This window comes from Ascidia mentula, chromosome 7 (assembly GCF_947561715.1).
Source record: "Ascidia mentula chromosome 7, kaAscMent1.1, whole genome shotgun sequence".
Classification (NCBI taxonomy): Eukaryota; Metazoa; Chordata; class Ascidiacea; order Phlebobranchia; family Ascidiidae; genus Ascidia; species Ascidia mentula.
Window position 1 is genome coordinate 1,397,311 of NC_138572.1, and position 26,761 is coordinate 1,424,071.

Here is a 26,761-nt window from a genome sequence, read left to right on the forward strand (position 1 = left end):
AAGTTGGCATGCAACGTGTTTCGATGTAAGTCATCGTTTACAGCAGACACCGATAAGAATCTCGGGGAAATCGACCAATTTTTGAACTAGTACGACTTTGTAGAAGCCTATGTAGCCCTCTGGCGCTACCATTCGAGTGAATCTAAAATTGTTTGAACTTCGGTTGTGACGTAATAAAGAGGCAAAATATTCGCTTTTTATCGTTTTTATTTCAGCAAAAAAAAAACACTGAACGCGATAAATTAAAAAGCCAATGTCGGTTTGCACCATAAGCACTTGTATAATAACAGCGACGCTTTGTGGTATCACGTTTAAACACCCAAATTTCAAAGCTGCCTATGGACGTATTTAGCCATCACCGAACCTTTGAAGCGTAATGCGATTGATGGAAACTATTTAAATGGATTGAAGATCGAGGTTTGATTATTTTTATCGAAGTTAGGAGGTTTTTGTTTAGTTCGTGATTTGATCATTTTGACAGGCGTCATGGTTCACTACTTCACACAGACAAATAAAAATGAAAATCAGCAAAAGTAAGAAACTGCATAGTACGTAAGACGCAAGGTTAAAACGAACATTTGCATGTGGCGATGCTGGATATTCACGTATGACGTTGATGGGACGGCGCCAATCAGACGAGATCTGAAGTCCTTGCATCGTTCATACTACAGACGTCACCGCAACTCACTGGGATTCAGAAATTGGTTCTCGTTTGAAGAAAGTTGGTTGCGGGTGCGGAAAAAGCTGAAAGGAACACAGGAATAGGATAAAAAGGAAGTTTTTCCATCAATTAAACTGTTTTTTTGTAGCCACTTACCTTTTGCCTAGTTCGTACGAACCAATCATTATTGCACAGCCAGGAGCAATTTTTGCACATCTAGGGAGAATCCCTGAAAACATAGGTGATTATGAAATCATAACAAATTAATTGTACATCCCAAACGCTACAGGAAACAATAAAACGTACAAGCAGTCGCTATCGCTCTTGCACAAATGTAAGTTTGTCAATCGCATTAAACAGCAAAGCATGTTGCCAAAAAAAGCGCATGTGGCCTCGAAAAGTTTTACTCAAAACTGTTGCAGCTGTTTAAGGTTATGTGCCTACTTGAAAAACTAGATAATTGCTCACCAACAAAAAGACCTCTGTATCCACTGTTATTAATTATTTGTTTCATCACATTCCATGTCCTGGTTCTACCATTTGCTGTAACTGCAACAAAAATAAGCTTTTTTGGCTTAAAATCTTTTGAAAAGATTTTTACAAAATTTTTTACAAAACTCTATTTACAAAAAAAAGTTTCTTTTATTAAACATCACATGGTCATCACTCTACTCACCTCCCATCATTTCAAGTTCTCCGAGTGTAATTTGTCTTCTGGTTTTGACGACATCTAGTGGCTGTGTAGTAATAGCAGCTACTGTGCCGGCCATAAAACCACTGACGAAAGACCTCCCGAAAACCGATGGTATATCTATGGCTGCTTTAAATCGCTCATAAAGATACCAATATATCACTGAAATAAACCCAAATTGTTTGTTGGTTTAGTATCAAGTAATTGAATTTTATACAAAGTAGCATGTAATTGCATGCTCATTTTGTAGTTTAATTAAAAATTATAACACCAGCCAAATACTCTTAGTAGCATGGCTGACAGGTTAATTTTAATCAAAAAAACACGTCAATTGTGTTTACTACTTTTGTTCCAACTACTTACTTGAAAATGGAATATCCCTCAGCATGGTAGGTCCAAGACCCATCCATAAAGACCGATATCCATTAATCTCAACTGATGTTCGAACAGCTTTCACAATTTCTATTTAAATACCCACCATCAAAATGTCTCAAGTCTGCAGTGTTTAATTTTAGCAGTAAGTTTATATTTTACCCTGGTAGCTGAGTTTCTTTGACTGCATTTTGGTTCTGATCAACTCCAGAGGTGAAATAAATGTAACAGTTCCACCTAAAACAAGGAAGAAACAAAGTATTTACAGTTTATCACACTGCAACAAATCTAACTGTATGCATATCGAAATCAGCAAAATTTTAAAAATCGGTTAATTCAGAACTTTGACACAATCATATGAAGTTGAATATTTATCGGGATTTGCCAATTTCGTTTTATCAGTCAAAAAACAGGAACCTTAAGTTGAATAATTGTGCCACATTCTTCGACCAATATTCTAAAATTTAAGCATATTTACTTCTTGCGAGTGCTCCTGCAATGACGGGAGCAAATTGTTGCTTGGAAGGATCAATTCGGTTTGTAAAATACACCCGCAAATTGTCGTATGTTGTAAAGTACATGACTGTTGCCGGAATAGCCATCACCCTTCAAATGAGACTTGTAAGAAAGTAGGCATGTGCAAATAAACCTAAGTCGTTTTCAACCTTTTGTTGGAAAATATTTAGTGAACTGGCATACTCTGCAGACTGGCAGGGGGGCACAGTCCATAGTTAAGAAAACCTGATCTTGCTTAAAAAAAACTTACAGTGTTGGTGATAATCCACTCCATAGAGATGTTATTCCTTCGTTCTGTGCTATTTTAATCATAGCATGCTGAAAATGTTAAAAATAATTAATTTTATTTACATTGACGTCTTACCTTTAAACCTAGGCTCAACAAACAAGGGATGTATGCAATTCACAACCATAAAGAACTCTACATCAGATCAATGAAAAACATGCATCACAAAATATGTTGATCAAACAATGCAAAATTGTAATGCAGAAATTTGCATAAAAAGAATGTTATACTCACAATGGTGCCATTAAACTGGCCAGGTCTTTTATACCATTTAGCATTGCCACCACCTCCATTTCCATTGACACAATAACACATATGGTCCATCAAACCATTGCAGTACAAAAAACATTTACTCTGCGTCTTCTGCGATTGAAGTCGAATCTTTATAACATCGAGGGGTGTAACTGTAAAGTATGGTTATTTTAGTTGTGAAATGATAACAAACACAATTGCACATGAAAGATATGTATGTTGTGAAAGAATTTGGCTTGCCTAGACAATAAACAAGGTCTACATACCAACAAGTGCAGTTAAAATGGCCCCTGAACATGATGATACAATTTGCTGAGTTGGGGTTATTTCCATTTTTCATGTAGTTTAAACCAAATCATCTGCAACAATTCACAAAAGTTAAATTTGACTGCTCATTGCTGCGCTTTGTACGGAATTTCAATACACAAAAAAATGACGTTTAAATAAAACAGTTTCTCTGCAACATTATTTCAAAAACACAACAAAGAATATCTTGAAAATACAACAACCCCAGGAATCGCACACCGTCTTACAACCAATTGCACAATCATGAAGTCATTTTATAAAATAAACTTTCTCATTTGTGCAAAACATGGTCCCATAGAGATCAGTGGTCATTGGTCAACACATGTTATAAAACGAGATATTATTTTAATGTCAAAAAAAGGACATATCAAGACGGCAGAGAAATATTTTGGTAAAAATTCCATAGTTTTGTGTGCAACGTTTAAAACCCAGCTGATGCAATTCATGGAAATGAAGCGGAATTATTTTTTTTATTCGTCCGGAGAGAATAAGCGCTAGTGGGCGCTGTTGCACAAGAAACATCATGCCGGGATTGGCGCCTGGCGTCAGACCCAGTGGTGGGATTCAACCGGTTCGCACCGGTTCTATAGAACTGTCTCACAAAATTTTATGAAATCAGCGAACCGGTTAGCATTACTGGTTACTGTCAATATGAGTTTTTGTAACAGAACCCGCTGAAAAATATGACTTTTGTGTTAGAACCAGCTGACAACAAATTTAAATCCCACCACTGGTCAGACCCCACTGCAAGGGTCATCTTTCATAGCTTCCAAAATTGATTAGTGCGGAAGAGTCATATTTTCGCATTACTGGCGCCGAGCCGGCTGAAGTGGGGTAAAATATTCCCACCAAATCGATTTTTAATGGGTTATGTCCTAAACATAACCGAGCTTGAATACGCAGTATATCGTTCGCGCCTTAATGTATGCTTTCAGCCATTTCACATGGCCCACTGGCGCACTCTTGCCCTCTGATCATTATCTGTTTTTGCTTGGAATTCCACGTTTGAAACGTCAACTGAATGTGGAGGAGATTGGAGTTTAACGTGCCCAAACATCCAAGTGATTCTGAAATTGTTGAAATACTGCTTCGCTTGACATAAAATATTCGCTTTTTATAGTTTTTATTTTAGCAATCAATAAAACAAAACACTGGATGCGACAAACTAAAAAAGCAAATGCGAGTTTGCACTATAAGCACACTTATATTAACACTTGGGCGGCAGATTTGCATAGCGGTTATACACAAATATTGCATAGCTGAGGGGAAGATTCAAACACCAAATTCCACCTCAGTGCGTTACCTTTGAAGCGAAATACAATGGATGGGAACCTTTTAAATAGATTGAAGACAGAGGCTTGGTTAGTTTACAAAAAGGATTCCTTTAAATTTTAACGATATTGAGAGTCGTCACGTTTACTAATTCTTGACGTATAAATAAAAAAGTAAGCAACTGCATAGTTTTCAAAAAGGTAAAAACAAACATTGCAAAGTCAAATGTTCCTAATATTTGCATATTGCGATGCTAAACATTTACAAAAACATATTCAAGGTCAATCCTTCTCAAGAAGGTTGTAGATCCCGCATTGTTCTTTTGTTGCTATTGGTAATCACTGAAGTTTCGAAATTGCTTGCATTTAAAGCAGTTGATTGCGGGATTGGAAAAAGCTGAAAAACAAATGGATTATATCCAGGGTTTCCATGCCATCCTAATTTCAGGGCCTTATTGTCCTTATTTATGCACATACATCTTTATTTTTAAGGTCTTTTTCTACACAAGCAACCTATATGTTTTGGCTCAAGCAATGTTAAGTGCTCTGACCCTTACTGTCTGTTTGTGTTATTTTGCAGTTTTCACATAGCATGTATATACAGGTCATATGGTTATCTTTACCAACAAAAATAAACAGGGTAATATCTTGCATGAAATTATTGTAGTCAGCCAACAAGGACCAATAAAAAATTTCTGATAAAAAAATAAATTGCACAGATTCCTTACCTTTTACCCAGTTCATAAGAACCTATCATAATCGCACAACCAGGAGCTAGTTTTGCACATCTGGGAAGAATCCCTAAAGCAAAACAAGAAGAAACATGGTCACATAACATAGTTTGTTGTTATGTAAATGCTAGTGCGCTATAATTTTTTATTATAAATTCTGTGAGCTGCAGACAGACGGCCAATGTTTCAACCTGTAAGATTGCATGTTATTGGCTCCACTTTGCTTATATATTTTATTATGCATCAAATTTTGCAGGTGCCATAATAATAGTTGTAGCAATCTGTATCTTGAATATTTGTGACCATTGCCAAATGGTTTGCTCACCAACAAAAAGACCTCTGTATCCACTGTCATTGATGATATGTCTCATCACATTCCAGGTCGTGGTTCTTCCTTTTGCTGTGACTGCAACAAAGTCGCAAAAAACAATTGTGCTAAAGTTCTTAAAATAGACATAAAATAGTTGCTCGAAATGCTCATTTACATTTTTCTCTTTCAGAATATTTAACCTTTTAAAACTCCACACAAGGAAACAAACTTAATACAAAGACATTGATAAACAAATATTTTTTTATAAATTTATTTGTCATTAACAAACTTATGTCTCATTGCTCTGCTCACCTCCCATCATTTCAAGTTCTCCGAGTGTAATTTGTTTTCTTGTTTTGACGACATCTAGTGGCTGCGTAGCAACAGCAGCTAATGTGCCGGCCATAAAACCACTGACGAAAGACCTTCCAAACACTGATGGTATATTTATGGCTGCTTTAAATCGCTCATAAAGATACCAATAAAGCACTGAAACAAACCCAAATTGTTTGTTGGTTTGCTATCCAGTAATTGAATTTTTTCAATGTAACATATACAGTTTTAGTTAACGAACTTAATTCTCTTGATTTGGCATTCTTTTAAAAAGACAGACTTTTGTATTCAAAAATGCACACTATCTTTCGCGAGTACCCCTTGCTTCATCAGGCTTTTGGATACAAAAGTCAGTCTTTTTTTAAAATAGTGCCAAATCAAGAGAATTAAGTTCATAGCCATGTAAAGACTGATACGGCATGTTTAATAGTTTTAGTTCAATACTTGCTGCATTCATTTTAAATACTTACTTGAGAATGGAATATCTCGTAGCATAGTAGGTCCAAGACCCATCCATAAAGACCGATATCCATTAACATCGACAGATATTCGTACAGCTTTCACAATTTCTGTTGAAGAACAAACATCCAAATGTTGTCTAGCGTGTTATTTTTTCAGTAACTTTATGTTTTACCCCGGGAGCTGAGTTTCTTTGATTGCATTTTGGTTCTGATCAACTCCAAAGGTGAAATAAATGCAACAGTCCCACCTAAATTAAAGAAACAATAAACATGGTGTTTATTTTGCATCAATAATATTTGCAGATTATTAAAAACTTTACATTGTTATTTACCAAACGCACATGTCTAATTCGGAGAATATTCAAATAGTTTAATTAACGCTGCTAGTTGATAAGGGTACATGCCTATTTCTAAGAGTTGGGCTTATTTGAATGGACAGTGCTTAAAAAAATAAAATTGTGCTGATTTCTAGGAAACACAAATTTTGGATTATTTTTTTTTATGCCAATATGCTTGTGTTTTCATAAATTCATGTGGCACAGCAGTGCCAGACGATAACACTGGCCATAATGTATAACCATCACCAATATCCTAAAACACGAGAACACTTACTTCTTGCAATTGCCCCTGCTATCAATGGAGCAAACTGTTGCTTCGAAGGTTCAAAGCACTTGGTAAAATAAATTCGAAGGTTGTCATATACCACAAAATACATAACTGTTGCTGGGACAGCCATCAACCTGAAAATAATTCATGTATGTTAATAAGGTTCAACAGCATCGAAGTCAATCAGGATCAGAACAGTGGCTATACCAACATGGCTGCAATGCCAATGAACTTTACTATCGTTATATGATACCCAAGATCACCAAGTTAAGGTCCTGCCCACAGGAGTGATTCTACATTGGTGTGAAACACTTCTATGTTGTATGTAAATAGGTTTGGATTTTATTGCCACAAAAAATGCTTACAATGTTGGTGATAATCCACTCCATAGAGATGTTATTCCTTCGTTCTGTGCTATTTTGATCATAGCATACTGAAAAAAATAACATTTATTGACACACTATTGTTTTTTTATTTAAACTCAGCCTAACACATATTTGGGACCAACTGTATTTCACAAATAGGAACACAAAGAAAAACCAGCATATAAAAATATGTTGATCAAACAACGCAAAATTGTTGATGCAGAAATTTGCATGAAACCAAGAATATGCTACTTACAATGGTTCCATTAAACTGGCCAGGTCTTTTATACCATTTAGCATTGCCACCACCTCCATTTCCATTGACACAATAACACATATGGTCCATCAAACCATTGCAGTACAAAAAACATTTACTCTGCGTCTTCTGCGATTGAAGTCGAATCTTTATAACATCGAGGGGTGTAACTGTAAAAGTATGGTTATTTCAGTTGTGGAATGATATTTAATTACACATGCTCATGCATAAAAATACTATACTAGGAATATTAAACATTTTGGGCCTGCAAGACAATTTCCTTAGGTCTACATACCAACAAGTGAAGTTAAAATCGCCCCTGAACACGACGATATAAGTTGCTGAGTTGCAGTAATTTCCATTTTTTATGAATATATATTTTTTAATTTAAAAGAAACTATCTGCAATATAACACAAAAGTTAAATCGGTCCACTCACTTTATTTCGAAAAAAAGCAACATAGAACACTTTGCAAATACAACAACCTCTTGAATTGCACACCGTATAACGACCAATCACACAATTATCAAGAAAAAATCCTAAAAAAAACTTTTTCCTTATCTTTGTCAAGAGTTTTTTTGCTGCAAACCGTATGACAGACACCGAAATGTACAAAAAATTACACATCGATAAATACAAACTCTGTAAAATCTATGAAAAAGTACTTTCTCCTCAATATATTTAAAGAATAATTATCAACAGCATTGGTTATAGGCCTTTCATTTGAGCCATTAGGTCATCTAAAGATGCACCATTGGCAGAGGTTTCAACAGTGTGTAAATTTTCATCATTTGATTTTGCTGGTATGGTATACGCAGCTTTAACCCCCTTTGGAAGGTTTGGGACAATTTTTGAATCCTCATTTAACTCTTCTTCAGTGGTTTCTGATACTAGCTCTATGCCCCAAGTGTTTTCAGTGGATGGTTTTTCGATTATTTCTTCCACTTTTGGAACAGGTTCCATTGAAGCTAAAACCTTCAACCTTTCTTGCCAAGCACTTTGACATTTTATGCAAGCTTTGTCATCACAGTCTGTGTTCGGCTTCATTTCCATGGTCGGGAAAAAATCCACCAATGCATTGTAAGCAAGATACTTTGAAACAGTTCCAAAATTTAGAAGGTATTTGAGAGTATTTTGAACAAGTAGTCCAGCAACTACACCCATTGTTGTTGGCAAACTTGCAGCACAAACTCCTTCCCTTTTAAGTGTTCGTTCATCAGTGTGAGTTGCAACTATCAATGGTGGTGCACAAGCAAAACAAGCAGTTTCACCTGGTTTAATAAGCTGGATATGGCCAGACACTGCATTTTCACTCACCCCAGATTCAAACCACACTTGATTCATTTCATTGCATGCTGTGTTAATTGCCATTCTGGCTTCAAAATTGTCTACACAACTAAGCACAAGGTCAACTGGCTGACCCGATACTTTTCCTCCAAGGCGAATCCGGTCCATGAAATGTTGGAAATTGTCCATAGTCGTAATGTTGTAGTTGTGAACTTCAAATTCAACATCAGGATTTATGTTATTTAACGTTATTTCAGCAGCCTGGACCTTGCTTAGACCAGCTTGATGGGGTTGAAAAAACAGGCGGTTCATGTTAGCCAACTCCACTTTGTCATAGTCAAACAAAATTAGCTTTCCAATTCCACAACGGGTTAGCATTTCAGCAGTTACACTCCCAACACCACCTATCCCAACTATAGCCACGCAGAAATCCCTTATTGATTCATAATTGTCAACAATCCCCATTCGTTTTAAAGCCATTAAGCGACTGTATGGATTACTGTCCACAACTTCAGAACTCATAGTCTCAATTTTACTTCTAACATTGCTTTGTTCCGCATTTTTTGCAGCCATTTTCAAAGCAGCATTCTCCTCTTGAAGAGCCGCAATCTTCTTTTCCAGTTGTTCAACTGACATTTTTATATTTATCCAACGATTTCTAAGAAAAGAACGGGGTCTGTAAACATACCAAGTTTGTAAAGTAAAGCATCAGTTTACTAGGGAGCTGGAATACCAAGTTTGCATAGCATCAAACTACGAGGAACCCGAATTCGCCAACAAAGCGTGAAGACTTGGAAAAACTTATCAAAGGAGAGAACGCATCGTCAACAGACACCATAAAGATCAGTGATCAACACATGTTGCAAAACGAGAGAATTACCTAATGTCAAAAAAGGTACAATATCCGGACTGCAGAGAAATATTGTGAGGAAAATTCTGCAAGTAAAAGAAACCTAGGGTTTGAAGTTGCACTCAAAGCTGCAGACAGATGGCCACTGTTTCGACCTAAAAGGTCTCATCAGTGCAGCTCGTGTGACTTTCAGACGACCGATGACGGTGATTGTATTGTCACCACAAAGTCTTTGCTTGGCTGTTTGATCAGCAAAGTCGTCTGAACGTCACACCAGCTGCACTGATGAGACCTTTTAGGTCGCAACACAATAAATAAAAAATGTTGTCAAACGGACAAAACAACAAAAACTCTATCTGTATTGTCTTTGCTTTTTGAGTGCAATGTTCAAGGGGCAGCTGATGCAATACACAGAAGTCACGCCAAATAAAAAAATTATTATTGGCCCGAAGAGATGGATGTAAGCGCTAGTTGGCGCTACTGCATAAGAATGCGGGCATTTTTGCGTTATTTTAAGTCTGGATGGCCCTAAAGGGGGGCTGGAGGGATAGTTTACATGCGGCCTAAGGTATCAAATCGGTTTGTAACAAACTATTAAGGTACTGTAGAGAAGTAAAGATAAAAGAAAAACCATGTGCTTTTGATGCATTCATACGAAACGTTATATTAGAATACCACCAAATCATTGACGAATCCCTGCAATACTGCCATTTCATAGAACTACAGACTAGAGGGTTTGAACGACCCTAACGGAAGCCGAATGGCAGTCGCTATATATAAATAATTTTTAATGCACCCTGGAAACGAAATTAAGATCTTTTTAAATCAAATTCAATTTGCGGGCATTGGTAATGAATGACGTTTTATTTAGCTTCGGACTGGACACGGGTGAATGTGTTTTTTGTGGACACGCGTAAATAAATTTAAGAAAAAAGTTAAGTCTGGATCGTTTAAACGCAAGCGCTAAACAGTAGCGTTCAAGCATTTAACATGTCACGCTGGCGCAGTCATCTTCGTGATGATCATTTGCTTTTGCATGCAATTTGCAAGGTATTCTACATTCTGTGTTTTCCACTTCCCTGCTGATGGGAAGGGGTTGGAGTTCAACGATACCGCCGCGGTGCTCCCAACCCAGGGGCGTTTGCCATCATAAAGGGGACGGTGACGAATAAACGGGTGAACAAAAAGTTTGAGAATCACTGGTCTATTGTCACGAAAAAAGTGAAGCGTTTCGAACTGCTAAATTACCATTGATGCTACCAGGCATGTCGTAACGCTACAATACAGTTCTTCTGATAATAATTTTATTACATCAACGTTTCGGTTGCTATGTAGCAGTTCAGCTTGTGTTGTAGCATTACTACATCAGGTCTGCATTACGTCGCACTGATCAGGATTTAGCAACAAATCTATTTGATTAGTAGGTCTAATCAACAATATTTTAAACCCGACATATGGTAGCTTCTGTTTGAAAGAAACAAAGTTATATAACTCTGCAATGACCCGGAATATAGGTTTTATAATTAAGGCGATTGCAGAAACGATTTTAGGTCCACAGACTACTTATTAAAGCAAGCTTAAAGTTTTTCTGTCAAGATCAGATGTAAGCAATCCGTTAACGCATGTCTGCTTTTTTTCTTTTCTCTCCATCGTGCAAAAAAAGAAAAAAAGGCGCCTGTAAGCCCACAGGTCGTGTGGCGGTCTTGCGGGCAATGAGCTGAACGATGCCAGGGTGGTCAGCAATTGGCAAATAGCATTTTACGATTGATCACTTTGAGAAGCAAAATCTCGTTTTGGGAGTTGGTTGCAAGCTATAGCGCAACTCTCCAGCGTCCATTTTCTTTAGTGAGGTACTGCGACGTTCCAAATGCTCGAGAGATTTATTATTAGCCGTAAAGTGTAGGATCAAGTGAAGTGTGTATAAATAAGCATGGGGCCAATAATATGAATTATGTGAGCTGCATACAGATGTCACTGTTTCGACCTATAAAGTCTGCTCATTGCAACTATGTGAAGTGTATATTACAAAACCCGCAACGCATTTGCAGAATCTGGCGTAGTTTGTTTGTCAAACAGAAGCTTTTTGGTACCTGGTCTAAACTATAGTTATAAGTATACTTGTTATAACGTGCAGAAAACTGTATTAATTTGGGCTTTTGTGAGTTAACGAAGGAATGCAAATAGACACAGCTTTGATCTTTCTGTTATACTAATGTATTCATATATGTTACTGTCGTGCAGAGCTGTTAAAAACATGGGTTCAATTTCCTGTCGTCGTAAAACTCGCAAAGCAGTCTTACATCCAATTGAAACTTGAAAGTGTGATGTAATGAAGTGGCAATCAGCGCATGATCACAATAATATCAACAGCCACAACCTGTCATGTCTTGGCATTTGCTGGAAAAGTTACTCGATGAAGTATCGAAACAGTCGACATTCGTGGGTAAAGTATGGATCACACTTCTGTTCGTCTTCAGAATCGTTGCCATCACCCGCATAGCGGACACCGTTTACGCCGACGAACAGGCCGCCTTCAAGTAAGTCATTTATCATCACGGTATATGAAAGTCCTCAAGCATCTCATCTTTGGTAAAACATTTTATGTCTTTGAACTGGATCTGTGCGACGCTGATCTTGCATAAAATTATTTTGAACTGCGGATAGGGTATTTAAATATTTTGCAGTTGAAGTTTAGGAAGTTTAATTTCCTAAAATGTTAGTGATAAAAAACAGGTGCATACGAATACGTTCTTCAAATTTTACTGCATGTAATTTTACAACAAAGTGTGTCTTAATATTCTGAAATAACGCATTTGATAGTTGACTATTTTGAAAATTTCTAATGGATAACTGACTGTTAAAAATAATCGCGGTAATCCCAAAATAGACAAACTTGAAATTCACATTTCGGGCATTCGGTGACGAAAATGTTAAAATTATTTCCCCTACATTCGGTCGTAAGTGCCGCGAGATTCAATTATCCCGTGCCAAGTCCTTCAATTCGCCCCATCATCGTTTAAACTCCAACATTAAATTTAACACTCTGAATCACGGACAAACCTTTGAAGTATATGGGAAATGTTCGCGGTTAAATAAGTTTGTTGTCATTCTTGGAATCTCGTTTTGCACAGAAAACTTGTTTTAAATTGTCCCAACCTTTTGCCAATTCTGTTTTATTGAATGGCAAAAATATTCATTTCAGAGTGTTTTGTCTGGCGTAATGTAAAATATAGATTTAAGTGAATACGAACGGTCCAAAGGGTTTATCTAAATTTCTATGTGCGAAATTTGCCACCCTTAACAACAGTTGGAATACAAAGACACGCCAAGACCTGCTTCAACATCTTTGCAAACATTCTTAATGGCGCGCATTCATAATTCATTGCTCCTTTACAATACAATACGGGTAGCTATACCCTCTAGGCGCGGATCAAGCCATTATTGTTGTCCTTGCCTTCAGCCATTCGGAAAATATTCTAATTATGCCATGTTTAATATTGTGGCACTTTGTTTTAAATTTTATTCCAAGGACAAACGTAACTCTGCGCGCCGTCTCATGCCATTTCAAAATCACTACTCCATATTTTCAACGTAAACTCCCCTGTATGCGACACGTGACTCATAGTAAGTGACGTAATGTTGCCGGTTTAATGTCTCCTTAAGTTGATTAGAAACGGGTGGAAAATTGACGTTCTTCATTACTTTAAGTGTTGAAATGCGCTTGCTGTAGAAAATTTCCCGATGTTCAATATGAGGTACTTTTGACATGGAAAACATTGGCTTAAATTTCACAACGAAAACGTAACCAGTCGAACTTTTCAGTCGTTTCGCATAACAGCTGCTTGTTGCCAATAGAATATTACCTTTGTTTATTCTTCGCGAAAACAACGACATTTGTCATGCATTTGGGTACCATTAAAAATCCATTTTCTTTTCGTGAAAGCACCCATGAGTGCTTTTAATATTTATAACCGGCGGCTTTCAAAAAACGCATTACATTTTTAAACGATCTTCTGTGACTGACTTTTATTTTATGTATTTTGCCAAAGTTGTAAAAAAAACAATAAATAAACAACTCTGAAAGTGCCATCGTTCATTTGATGTTATATCTATATTGTGATATACAAAAGTTAAACAGACAGCCTTTGGGCAAGCTGTAGGCAAGAGTGTTGTTGGTCAAACGTATTCTGAACTTATACGATGAGGTCAACTGGGTTCAATATATAGGTTTCTCCTATTTACCCGAGGTTGTTCTTATTCAATTTGATGTATTAACTTGTTCCAAACTTGTTTATGGCAGCGATAAAGCAGCGATCGTTAACTATCAACCCGACAATATTTTTACATCTTATTCCCGTAACGAGGATTCCCACTTGGGAACTGAATTTAGCGGCATCCTCTGCAACATCTGTCTTTTTGTCGAGCGATATAAAACTGCCTGATCCTCACATAAATAATGCAGACGAAGAAATCGCACGAAATTGAAAGTTCTTCAGTTGGAAAGGCGACGAAGCGTTGGAAATCGTGCGCTAAGCACTTGGCTTTGTTTCCAAAGAACTCTTCACATAAATTTCTTAATGTCTACATTGTTTCTGGTTCCAAATCATCCCGCAGATGCTCATGGCCTCCGTAACCTTTGCACAAACAAGGATGTGCATGCTTTAGGGCACTAAATACTCTCGCTATCTCTTATAACAACCAGTGTATTTATGGATAAATATTTTTGTTGTCGCTAAATTATTATTTGTAACATTTTTCTTTACGAAATGGACATTGCTGTTTCGGAAAATAAAGGGTGAGGGCCAACCAGCGCCAAAGGCAAAATGTTAACACCTGTGTAGACTTAACCGACCAATTTAGATGTCCTTTATCGATTAAATACCCTTGTTCTCCACTTCGTCATAACAGTATTGATTCGTTGAAGATAAATTGAAAAGCCGCTGTTTGAAAACCCTTGAGGTTTTGTGATAGTGACCTACATGCTTGGCTCAAAATAAACATGGATTTGCAATCTGTTTAAACGCTTTTAAATTGTTCGCCGATCATGACTTTGCGACACGAATGTGATCGCTCAATAACTGAATTATTCTCCCAGAGTAATTCACGTTTTACCTGCTGGTCGTCTTGACAAAGAACAATAACATTGAATCCCTGGAGGACAATGTAGCCCATATAGGTAATGTGAAATTCATTGGTAAACGATTCGATTGGATTTACAATCATTGCCAATGTAAACTGCTTATTGTAAATACCATTGAAACGTTTGCAAATAAGTTTCACGAAAGCCATATTGGCTATATTGGCTATTGTCCCGGAGACTCACAAAGCCATGAGTTATGTTCGTAAGAATAAACATTGATTTTTCATCCACTTTTACTATTCTAATTTTTCTTCCTGTAGATGCAACACCAAACAACCGGGGTGCGAAAATGTTTGTTTTAACGATTTCTCTCCAATTTCTCATGTTCGCTTTTGGGGGTTTCAAGTAAGTCTGTAACTTTACGCCGTAGTGTAAAGTTCAATTAAATTTAATGGAGTTTTCAATGAAAAGAATACATGATGGAATATCTGTACATCGTGTTTGATTATACCCAAATTCCAAACCATATTTGTCAGAAAAAAAAACGGTTCAAATGATCCGTAATTTTCAGGTGATAATTGTTGCCACTCCATCTATGATCTTTATCGTCTACGCCCTACACGTCGTATCAAAGTTGCCTCGGATATTCCGTCTCAGCGGACGGCAAGTGGAAGTGACAACGTTTAAGAACAGAAAGAAAGGTTGGAACGGATTTTAGTTCCGTTTTTGATCAAACATAGCATCAGTAGTTGAAAGCACCTTGCTGTAACTCTTTTGCAAGGTTTAATAATTTCTTCCTGAACTCCCCCTTTTTTCAACGCCGCTTGTTGTACAAGTAAAACTCTTTGTTTTAACCTATGAGAATACTATATCGTTAAACTCTTGAAATGTTTGATTCCGTACAAGTAACACGTTTCAAATTTCCAGGCTGTTCCGGATCTTTACCACCCAAGCAAAGCACTTTCACCAGCGGGAAATTCCCCGGTGAAGACGAAAAAACTATGTCATCGAAAACACAAAGACAAGTCAACGAGTACGAACCGTTCAAACAGAGACGATTTTTAGGCGGACATCTGGCTGACGTCATCAGTTTTGGGGATTACCCTAACATAATCGAGGACTCTGATCGGGTAAGAATAAATGTTTCTGCCTTGAGTTAAAGGAACTTGAGCTAAAGAACAAATCACTTTTTTTTAGTTTTATGAGTGAACAATTAACAAACAATTGACTATTAGAACACGATTATGACAAAAGAGAGATAGCACCTTTTAGGGGCGTTACCTCAAGTGGTTTTCGAATTGTGTCGTAAGGCAAATTTAAATAGCGTCGTGTCCAGAACCGTAGGTTGGCCGCAGAAACTGGACCATGGGCTGAAGATTGCATCCAATTAAATTAAGTAGGTGTGATAAATGAATGGTAGAAAATGAATGGAATCACCCTTCGACCGTTTATGAGATCGATATTCGCAGCTTTACTCAACGCTCTGTTGCCACTTGGCTAATTACCGCTTTGCTCTAATTGACACACTTTAGCACTCGGCTGTAACGCCAGGAATTGACCTCTGTTCTGATGCTTTTTCAAACAAGTTTTAAACATAATTTACTTGAATAAATTTAAGGGCATTCATATAAATTATTTTAAACAATATTTCAAAAACTAGGTTCTTTTCGTGTTCATAAAATGACAGCATATCCTCACCCTGTTTGATTCAGAATATTTTGTTTATATTTTTATGTGCGTCTTTAAATCTGCCTTACTGATTTGGTTGTCACTAAGACTGTGTTTACTTTGATTTAAGCAGGAAAGCCCACCAGCTTATAACCACCATCCAAGCTTCTATTACAAGGAAATTTCGGTTGGAAACGTTCTCCCAAACTCACAGAACGTTCGAAGCCAAACAAGGTCTGTTTGATTTTCCCTGTAATCGTAAAGAGTGATTCTGTCTTTTTGTCCTAACGTCCGCGGTTTCTACATAGTGTGGCATTTTGATGTTGCTTGGGCGTCGCAAGCTCATTTAGAGGCTTGGGGTGCGTGGGTATAACATTTTGTTAGAAATAAGTGAAAATTTGGAAAATCAATGTGGCAATTATTTCGCGGGCTTCGTACATTACACACTTAGTAGATTTACCAACAGGCAAACCTCTCATATAGTTGTTCCTACGCTATCAAGTTTAACAACTTATTTTGCAACCTATTTCACATAAAGCAACTTGTTCATCCAAAATATTACGTACAACGCAGCCAAGATGACTTGTACACTCCCAAAGAGACGTGTTCGCGTGGAACACAGAAGAGTCCTTTCTCCCCGTTTTCCGGAAAGTTCCGATCGTTTCCGAAACGCCGGGTTCGACGTCACAGTGAAAGCGACATCACGCCGACAAGCGGAGGGAAGCGTAGTTTCCAAACATATTTCGGTTCCTTTTCTGGATCCTCTTGTGACCTGACGTCATATGATGACGTCACATCGCGACGCTACACCGTGGCGAAGGAATTTAGCTTGGTGAGATTTCATAATTGCCCTTTTTTGTTTATTTTGAATTAGAAACAGTGTAAATCAATTTGCAGAGATACCGTTGCGGTTGTGATAATATATTTGACCCAACAATATAGGGCCTTTATAAAAAGAGATTTTACATTTGGGCAACAAGAATTTTACTCTATTGCATCATGTTGAAATAATGCTGAAATATCACGCTGAAATCCTGTCGTAGAAAAACAAAAGTAAACCTTGGCAAATAAACCACGAACCTACCTCGCTAAACAGGTTAGCGTTATAATGGTTTTCATTAGTAAATCCCAGCCCGCAATTTCCTTGTTTGGGTGTTGGCCGCATTCTTCGATCAATCGAACGTTGGCGCGCGATGCCGAAGCCTCTCTATTGGGAGATTACCAGATTTTCGAAGGCGATTTGCAGAGGTTAATTAGGGAGAATAACTGTTGCCCATTTCCGTCAATCAAAAGCTTTGTGAAAACGAGCATTTGGTGGGTTGCCACAAACGACTTGGGTCCGGTGAATGAGATGGTTAAAAATGCAAGCTTTTGTTAAATTTTCTGGAGTTCATCTTACGATTTACTGCAATGGGAATTAACTGAAAAAAGTACAACGTGAAAATGTAAACTTCCTTTAATGGTTGCTAGAGGAATTTAATTTTTGGACATTTTATAGTTTAAATTGATCCGATTTTTCAAACCTTAAGTACGATCAATATTCTCAGAACGATATCTGGAGGGAAAGAAGTGACTCTTGGAGTGATTGTCGCACTCGACACAAACCAGCCATTGCCTCCACGATGAAATCAGAAGTAGACAGCGCTTTTTCTGAAAAATCGACGTCATCAGAGGGTGTTTACGTCATGAAACCGTCACCGCGACCCGCGGCGGCCACTGAACGATGCAGCTCTATTCATACGCACTCCACGCGCTTTGTTACGTCACAAAACAAACCGCAAAGATCGGAAGGTGCTCCAACTTCGATTTCCCATTGTGACGTCAAGTATAGCGCTAACAGCGACCCAAGTAAAACCGCGGGAGCACCAAGTGGATGCTCTGGTAGATTTTTTACGCCCAGCAGGATTTCGTCGTGTCACAGGTCAGTTCGGGCCCGAGCTGTCATCAAGAGACTTGAAGATAGAATAGCGATAGCGTATTTGATGCAATGCATTCTGAGACTACTCCTGGAGACAGCCTTCCTCGCTCTTCAGTACCTTATGTTTAATTTCCACGTACCAGAAATCTACCAGTGTGAAAGATCTCCGTGTCCGCATGTCGTAAGTAAACAGTTGTTAAACCTTTGTTTCACATTCGGAGAAAAGTTTTGTTTAACATATTCCTATTTCTAAATTTGCGAGTAAAATATTATCGTTGTTCAAAATCCTATATATTGTCTTGATTCAAATGTGGCTGAAAAGTCTGGGTGCTTTGACCCCATATGACCCAACGTCCATATTTGCCACCTTTGACACGGGCACAATTGTGTTGTCACCCGTCCAGCTGCTTGGATTAAGATATAACGAGATTAAAATAGAAAAATGTATCGAACCGCCATAAAACCATTATCGATTGTTCGTTTCTTTGTTCTGGCACAAAACATGCCATTGTTTAAACACATGCCATTCTATTACAACAAAGCCATAGTACAATGTCTGTTCTATTGTCCATTGTGAATTTTCCACTCAGTGTGACGTAACAGGAATGTGTGTTATTGCGTATGGTGATGTGGTTGACAGCCAATAATCACTGTCAGGAGATAATCTTGATTTCCAATTGTATTAGCAGGCAATAAAATCGAATATCCAATTCGAACAACTCCTGAATTATCCCTGAGACAAATTGCCTTTTTTTGTTTTTTATTTTTCGATGCAAACCATAAGAATGTGATCTTATTCTCAAAACCATTTTCTATAATACAACCATTTGGGTAAAAAGAAATATAGGGTACATAAAAATGCGTTGTCCACAAACAAACTTTTTCTTTAAACGTCCAAAAGTTTCTCCCAAACAACTTGTAACACCTTTGTGAACAGTTTACCGTGTTGAATTCATGGAAGAATTTTGTGTTGAATTTTTGGCCAGAGTTTGACAATTCGAAAGCTGATTTTTTTTCCACGTAGGTCGATTGTTTCATTTCCCGACCTCAAGAAAAATCAACTCTACTTTATTTCATGTTCGGCGTTTCAGCGCTCTGTATCGCCCTCACGTGGCACGAGATCGTCATGTTGTGTTGGCGAATGTGTCGCAAATCGCGTGACCAACGAATGAAACAAAAACTGGCAGGTAATGCTGCTGTTACGTCACAATGGCATTGGTTATAAATTCTGTGACATAACTATAATTGGTATTGTGACACAGGAGCAGGTTCGTTGGCAACCCTAACCCACGCCGGGAATAAAGAGAAGAAAACGAAATGCGATGCAAATGATATTTTCTTGCTGGACAGATATGCGAAATACATTCAAGCAAGGAAGTAAGTGAAGAGGTTGCGTGTTCGAGTCCCGCCAGTGGTGCCTTGTGAACACCAAGCAAGCATTTTTTGCCTTTTTACCGAACATTAAACCCACCTAAAAGGATTTAAATTAAACTTTCATAGTAAATTTGCCGCATTCGACTGACTCTCAGAAGGTTGCCGTTGGTTGTAAAATTATAGTCTTACAAAAGCTTACAACTTTTTGGAGTTTTTTTCTGCAGAATAAACGTATTAATCTACAAAATACCTGTCTGTAAAAACGATTGTTTCCACATTTAAAAGTTTGACAACCCTTCGTTTTTATTCAGCGGCGACTTCGACTATGAAAGCTCCTCCGACAGCAAGACTCACTCCTCATCATCAGATTCCGACTCCACTAATGATCAGGAGTCGTTCAACTCGGAAGACCTCAGCTCCATGTTCGACAACGAGAATATGGATATAGGGGATTTTACCGAAAACGTGGCCGTGGAAGGCGGCGACGACTTCGTGTGAGAGGATTCACTATCGCCAGGTCGGACTAAAAGTTGATTATTTTTTTGCTTTTTCACATTTGTTGTTCAAGGGGTGAAGTACCGGATGGGAATGCCCCGATTATGAATTTTTACTTTTCCTTTGAGCAATGTCTTGGGAATTACGTGTGTTGGATAAACCTCCGTACTGCGAACAGAAAGTGTTTGCTTTTTAAATTGGCCTAAAACAATACTGATATATAATTTAAATGACAAGATTACTTTTTTTATAGAGAATGGCATCTATTCAACTTTCAGCACCAAGCGGCCAGTTCAAAAGCAAATAGATTACAACTACCTTTTCATTTTCCGTTGACTTATTGTTGTCACTCGAAAAACTTTTCACTGTATTTCCAAATACTGACAGTGTTACATATTTTTCCTTCTAAAAGTCAGTGTTGTCGTTTGTAACCAGCAGAATGAAATAAAAAGTGGCGAATTGAATGGAGAAGATTTGAGTGCAATTATTCCACTTACTTATTTAGTGAGCACAGCGTCCTCCAAGAAAAAGCTGTAATTGTCTAATAATTCAATCTGTTTCGAGAAAAACTCCATTCCGTGATATTCTTAGCAATACTATGACGTTAAACTGCATAAACATATGTTTGGCCTTACAGCGTAATACTTTTACGTCATCTATTACATCATGCCTTTGTTTATTCCGGTCAAACTTTTGAAGCTATTCATTTGTTTACTCCACTTTCAAAACGCGTCGAAACATGTTTTGAGTTGTCGTTAAAAAGTACCTCACAAACCTATAGAAGGGAACTAAATACACAGTTTTGCGTTTGTTTTTATCAAAAGACGTTTCCTTGCCTTGCCCGGAAATCGATAAAATCGAAATCGGTTCCGTTTTTGGATTTTAAAGTTGCGTCATTACCAGTACAAAATAACGCAACACAAATGACGTATGCCATGTTTGTCGCATTAAACTATATAAAGAGATCGATTTGACCGATCGTGAATGTTTGCCTTCTCTCATGTCCACTAGTTTCGCTTCCTGCCTCTGAACATTTGTGTTTTGTTTGTCTGGAAAGCCAAACAAGACGCGTTCGGAAAGCACAGTCAAAATTTCCGTCCGCAAATGTAATTTTGTCGCGGAAACCATTGCTTATAAATAAATTTTAAATAAAGGCCTCAAACTTTGATATCAGCATATGTTTCCGCACGTTTATGTTCTGGCAAATGCTCCAAGGAGCAACGGTTTCGTTTAGTGCAAACCATTGCTTTGTACTACGACATTCCACCACATTTCCACCAGACGATGGTCCTTACACGTGGAAAATAACGAAAGACCTACGTCACTATTCCAAAATCCCTTTTAAAATTCCGTTTCGGAAATTTTCCAAGGTACTCGACACGAAGGTTAGTATATAAAAGCACGTTACATCACCGAACAAAATCTATTAGATTGAACACAAGCATTGTCAGCGTATACTTAGTACAAAACAGCAATATGAATCACATAGCTTCGGTGACTTGCTTGGCCCTTGTATGCTGGGCACTTGTGAGCCACGGAAGTTGCGGACTTTTGGAATCGCTGAACAAAAGTCAGATTATTGAGTATTGCAAACGTTCCTCATCAATTGAAGCTAGACTGGAAGAGTTGGGCATCAACAAACATTGTGCCGGCGTAAGTTGATGCAATAAAACTCATTTTTAACCACAGCCCAATCTTGTCTAAATGCAATGTTTATGATTGCTCTTTTCTAGTGTCAAGTAGCAAAAGACTGGTACAGCTTAATTGATAAGTTTTACGTAATAAGAGTATTTGTTTATTTCACGTCATAAGTTGGTTTATATTCTATTGTTTTTCTGCACAGAAGTCAAAAAAGTTTTGGGTGACTAAGCTGAACAAAAGGAAAAAGGTACGATGTATGATTAAAAATATTTAAATTATTTTCATGATGTTTTTGGCAATAAATCTGAATAAAAAATATTAATTACACTCATACAATTTTGATGGTAGCTATTACGAGTTAGTTGAAAAGTTTCATCGTATATTCAAAGTATTATGCGGTCTTTAAACGGATGGGAAATTTATTCCAGGGTTTAAACTTGCCTTCATGGAAAGTTGATGCGTTACGATATGGAGTGAACCTTCACCGGGTGATTACTCTTGCTGAGTCAATCATCTATCACATGAAAGCAGTAAGTAATCACGAAAAAGTTACATAAACTAGTTAGGTATCGCAACACACATTTACATTATACTGTGACTATAAAGACAGCGCAACTACTTTTGTCTTGTGTCAATGTTGAGAATTTTTGCCAAATTTCTTTGTTTATTCCCTAATGATACGTTCAAAACAAACTGTTAACTTTAAAATCGCAAAATACAACGAAATGTAAAAATAAGTGAACAATTTGATATTTTTAGGCGAAAGTTGAAACATTCAATTGTCCTTCGAGAAAGATTAAGGTTTGTTTCTGTCAATAACATTTCGTAATTTTTTGAGAAACATTTGTTCGAAATATTTGAGATTTACTCGTTGTTTACAAGAGACAATAAATTTAAAATCCTTATCTAACGTCCATGCAAGTTTATAGCCGGGTTGAAAACGCATCTTTCAACAAACTATTATGTTTTTTTTTACTGCAGCATCGAAGACACTGCAATGCAACTTACGAACCGCAAAATATACAAGATCTGGAAATTTTTTCCAAAGCCCAACTCATCAAACTTCTCGGCCAACCTGTGGATTTCAAACTTCCGGTATTGTTTGACTAGAAAAAGGTTTAGAAACCTAAACGCTTTTCTCAAAACGACAACTAAAATATGCTTGTAGGGGCGTGAATCGGAAACACAAAAAATACATAAAATTTTTTTCTGCGGACGCCCATACTGTTGTTTATAAACTTAAAAGTTATGAAATAATGAAAACTGTGGTAAACAAGGAGTGCACCCTACGTTTCCTGCTCTTTTAATGTTTTTTTTGTCACAGACCAACATCAAAAAGATAAGTTCGATAAAACATCTTCGCAAAAAGCTTCGCTTCTGCAAAAATTGCCAGAGCGGTGGAAAAACGAAAGGGACAAAAAAGAGAAAAACTTTTGTGAATAAAGACAACTGGAATAAAAGAGCTTGTTCTCTTATGGCTCAAATCGACAAGAGGGCTTTAAAATGCTTCTGTTCTAATTTCGTATAATAATGTTTTTATGCTTGTTTGGCTGGTATTTATTAAAAATTATGCTTATCTCAATATTTATTTTTTTGTGTGTTTTTACTGCGATATTTATTTTTTATGCAAATAAATTTTTATGATGCAATTGATGCAGAATAATACCAATCTGTTTTTTGGAGTTCATTAAAGTTTTGGCAGCCTTTTCAGGTGTTTTTAAATGTTCTTCCATAAGTTAAATACGCAATATTTCAACTTTTTAAAAACAAATCCTACCACTACCCTTTAATTGTATTTTACTCGTTTACCTTTAAATAATAGAACTTGTAGCGTCACAAAGATTAAAGAATTACGTTTCAATGCCTCCAGCTTTGTCCGTTTTTCGGTTAGGGAAAGAAGCATGCAGTTGCAGTTGTTTTGTTATTTTTTAGCTCGTTTGTAGATGTACGCTGTGCAACTTTGCGTAAATTTAATTAATAGAGCTTCAACGTTTTGGCTGTGCACTGCCGGAAACTGACCACAGCTTCAAGAATTCTTCAATTTCTTCTGCAGTAAGTACTTTATGTCACCAATGGACATAATTCTCAAATAAATTTAGCTGTTTTCTGTATACACTGTATTAAACAGAACAAATATAAGGGTCTAGTGTACTATTGTACGTACCTATCTTCTAAAAATCGAGGAAACCCCAAATTACGTCACAATGAAGGTGGGGTCAAGTTATGACGTCACACCAAACATTACGTCACTGAAGCGCGTTAGGCCCGACTTACATTTTTTCATATATTGGTTTACGCACCCTTGTGGTTGATCGTACCCAATTTCAGGCATCAATGAAGCGTAAAAACGCATTTCTTCGTTGCTGTTGTGCCTTTTGCCGATCTTTAGATGCCTGCAGGAGAACCGCGTATGTGTGTGTAGGCGAGAAACTTCGTCGTTGCATATTTTCGGTTAGTGACGTAATTTTTGGTGTGACGTTATAACTTGACCCCACCTTCATTGTGACGTAATTTGGGGTTTCCCCGATTTTTAGAAGACAGGTACGTACAATAGTACACTAGACCCCAAATATAATAGTGATTATGTTGTTGTTCACAGTAATACGCTTACTGCGCCGCATTGCAATAGGATTACCGGTTATTTTATGCTAAACCATTACAAGCGTAGAACTGCTACATGCTTGGGGTAAAAACACACAAGTATGATTCACAGTTGGTCCGAGTCGTAATTATGCATTAAACATCCGCACATAACATTTGAATAATATGTATTTCCGCAAACATGAAGCACAAGTATGATGAGCGGTTAGCAAAAGCGTTTATTTCATGGGTTGTTATTACCTAATTATAAGATCGATTGCATATGTTTAATAATAAACGACTGAGATATAGCACAACGAACCTTTGCACAAAATAAAGCACAATACGAGCCGTACACGCAAAAAACATTTTAAATATAGTTGATAAATACATGTAAACAACGTACCTTACACAACACAACAGAAGGTAAATATAACCATTGCACCAGAACAAGCTATGTTAAGACTGCATTAGCGTAGCATTGCTCTCAATTTTACTGATCTCTTGATGATCATTGCTTCAACGGAAACACATTTAGCAATCCACCGACAACAGCAAGTAGGCCTGCGACCCAAGCACACCAATAGCTATACCCAAACAATTTAATGACTGGAAGAAGACTTTGGTATTGATTCACTGTTTGTGCTGTGTAAACAGCAGGAGTAATAAATACCAAAATACCTGCAAGAATGAAATATATAAATATACTTGTCATAAACTTAGACCAAAAAATAAGCACGGTGCTTTTTAGTGACGCAGCTGATTGAAATTATAATATTTGTCTGAATAAACCGGGTACATTGTTACAAACTTACAAGATTTCTACAACTCAAATACACTGTGTCTAAAATTACCTCCAAGCATAACAAGAGATCCAGAGGTTTGGAAATGCTTATATTTATTGCTTCTCCATCCTGCCAAAGCAAACCCCATTCCAACCAACTGCAGCAACACGGCCAATCCAGTGATTACCAGAATAGTTGTAAGAAGGGGGGTAAAACTTGCTGTAAAATACAAACAATACGAGAGGATTAAAATCGTCCTCTTTTACGATGGAAGAGATTAACTTTCTTATTTTTTACCCAAAAAGACATCGTCTCGCATTCAGCCTTGAAACGTTTGTTTCCGCTGCCTAAAATCAGTTTTTTTGACAGTGGCATTCTTTTTTTTTAAAGTAAGGCACTGACGATGCTTACTTCAGCGAAATATGTGTTCATGCAACGAAGTCAGCCAAATTCTAAGCAATCTTTTCAGTTTTTGATTTTTCAAGCCAAACGTTTTCACGAATAGATACAAATGTGAAAACATTACTTTAAAAAATATCAGCAAGTGCTTGCTTTAATTAATATAGTATGTCTTTTTTTGCAGCACTTTGTCTTTGGGAAGTTACTACTTACTGGTAAAAGCACAGTGGGTTCCAATGCAATGGTAAAACAGTCCAATGGTATTGAGAAGCCATCCGGGACTTAGAGCAGCCACCAAGGTAAGAATTAAAGCCAAAGCTGATAGAACTGTCGCTGTTATCTCTTTGCCGTTCATTTTCACTAATTTGGGTGGTAGATGACCGAAACTAAATAAAGTGATACATTATTTTTGGTTTGCTTGAAAATGTCGTCTTGTGTTCGCAAGGATAGGCTGTGGGTACTATTGGTAAAAATTTAACATTCTCCGACCTTTTCTGGTAATTTTACTTGTTTAAATCTGCACTCGTTGTCGATAATGAGACTTGAGTGTTTCGTTGACTCCCAATCTTTGTTAAGCATGACGTCAGTGGCCATGCATAATCACAACTAGTTTATCAAAAAATGTTTCCAGCATTTGGTTAATTGCATGTTACAATCGAAAATCGCCCCATCACTTCTGAACTCGTCCTACACATGAAATATTGCTGGCTTCTGATTGGTATTGCTTAGCATCAACAGTAAGGCAACGCACTCTACTGAGCAATACATGAAAAAGGAAAAAACTAACAGCGTTAGCTGTATAGGAAATTTTTAAACGGAAATAAGTAGAGGCGTCGTTGGTTTCGTGGTAGCATCCTCCCATTATGTTATGTTTACCAATGTACCCTTTGACAGGGTGTCTATGTTTGTTGTCGCTAACGTATTATTGGGGGTTGGAATATTCCAGCAAAATTAACAATGGCGTAAGTAACCTTACATTTCAAAACTATTTGTGTGAAATATTTGAAGGTCAAAGATCAGTTCTATACGCATTTGTCGCAGAAATTTAATTAGGAGTTATTTTTGTCTATTTCATGTCACAACTAAGGCCTGTTGCGCAACGGCGCAATTGCATGACGACGTGACGTTGCTATTTATAGATCCGGAATTTTTTCTGTTGGCGGCTGAAAATGCAAACAAAGCGGTTTCACTACTGCTCGACAGATCTGGCACGAGACTGTTTAAACACGCTAACAAAAACGAAAAGCAAACATTCATTGAACGTGCA

General features: G+C 37.3%; 3 protein-coding genes across 3 annotated transcripts; 1 reads left to right on the plus strand and 2 right to left on the minus strand.

Moving 5' to 3' along the window:
* Positions 1 to 44: 44 nt before the first annotated feature.
* Positions 45 to 9,417, minus strand: LOC145909129 (uncharacterized). The gene is made up of 11 exons (XM_082996443.1): positions 8,348 to 9,417; positions 7,713 to 7,776; positions 7,418 to 7,587; positions 2,491 to 2,558; positions 2,203 to 2,330; positions 1,887 to 1,961; positions 1,716 to 1,814; positions 1,338 to 1,514; positions 1,130 to 1,210; positions 818 to 890; positions 45 to 744 (listed from the first exon to the last, which is right to left on the minus strand). Exons 1-11 carry the CDS (start codon positions 9,338 to 9,340, stop codon positions 675 to 677), a joined length of 1,998 nt encoding a protein of 665 aa, XP_082852569.1. The 5' UTR covers positions 9,341 to 9,417; the 3' UTR covers positions 45 to 674.
* On the minus strand, positions 2,573 to 3,305 carry LOC145909130 (mitochondrial glutathione transporter SLC25A40-like). The gene is made up of 3 exons (XM_082996444.1): positions 3,045 to 3,305; positions 2,761 to 2,930; positions 2,573 to 2,661 (listed from the first exon to the last, which is right to left on the minus strand). The coding sequence occupies exons 1-3, from the start codon at positions 3,109 to 3,111 to the stop codon at positions 2,644 to 2,646; spliced, it is 255 nt and encodes an 84-aa protein (XP_082852570.1). The 5' UTR covers positions 3,112 to 3,305; the 3' UTR covers positions 2,573 to 2,643.
* Positions 9,418 to 11,936: 2,519 nt separating the features above from the next.
* LOC145908858 (uncharacterized) lies at positions 11,937 to 20,420 on the plus strand. The gene is made up of 11 exons (XM_082996180.1): positions 11,937 to 12,091; positions 14,955 to 15,039; positions 15,206 to 15,335; positions 15,562 to 15,764; positions 16,436 to 16,536; positions 16,876 to 17,134; positions 17,850 to 18,401; positions 19,245 to 19,407; positions 19,483 to 19,597; positions 19,906 to 20,111; positions 20,343 to 20,420. The coding sequence occupies exons 1-10, from the start codon at positions 11,937 to 11,939 to the stop codon at positions 20,090 to 20,092; spliced, it is 1,950 nt and encodes a 649-aa protein (XP_082852306.1). The 3' UTR covers positions 20,093 to 20,111; positions 20,343 to 20,420.
* Positions 20,421 to 26,761: the final 6,341 nt, after the last annotated feature.

Excerpts from the sequence above, each read along its gene's own strand:
- LOC145908858 (XM_082996180.1), top strand. The coding sequence starts at position 11,937 with ATGTCTTGGCATTTGCTGGAAAAGTTACTCGATGAAGTATCGAAACAG. Across the intron at positions 15,336-15,561 it reads GTTTAAGAACAGAAAGAAAG|GCTGTTCCGGATCTTTACCA; the intron begins GTTGGAACGGAT and ends TCAAATTTCCAG. Across the intron at positions 17,135-17,849 it reads TGGCGAAGGAATTTAGCTTG|AACGATATCTGGAGGGAAAG; the intron begins GTGAGATTTCAT and ends CAATATTCTCAG.
- LOC145909129 (XM_082996443.1), bottom strand. The coding sequence starts at position 9,340 with ATGTCAGTTGAACAACTGGAAAAGAAGATTGCGGCTCTTCAAGAGGAG. Across the intron at positions 2,331-2,490 it reads AGTGGATTATCACCAACACT|GGTGATGGCTATTCCGGCAA; the intron begins GTAAGTTTTTTT and ends TCTCATTTGAAG. Across the intron at positions 1,815-1,886 it reads AAAGAAACTCAGCTACCAGG|AAATTGTGAAAGCTGTTCGA; the intron begins GTAAAATATAAA and ends GTATTTAAATAG.
- LOC145909130 (XM_082996444.1), bottom strand. The coding sequence starts at position 3,111 with ATGGAAATAACCCCAACTCAGCAAATTGTATCATCATGTTCAGGGGCC. Across the intron at positions 2,931-3,044 it reads CATTTTAACTGCACTTGTTG|TTACACCCCTCGATGTTATA; the intron begins GTATGTAGACCT and ends CATACTTTACAG.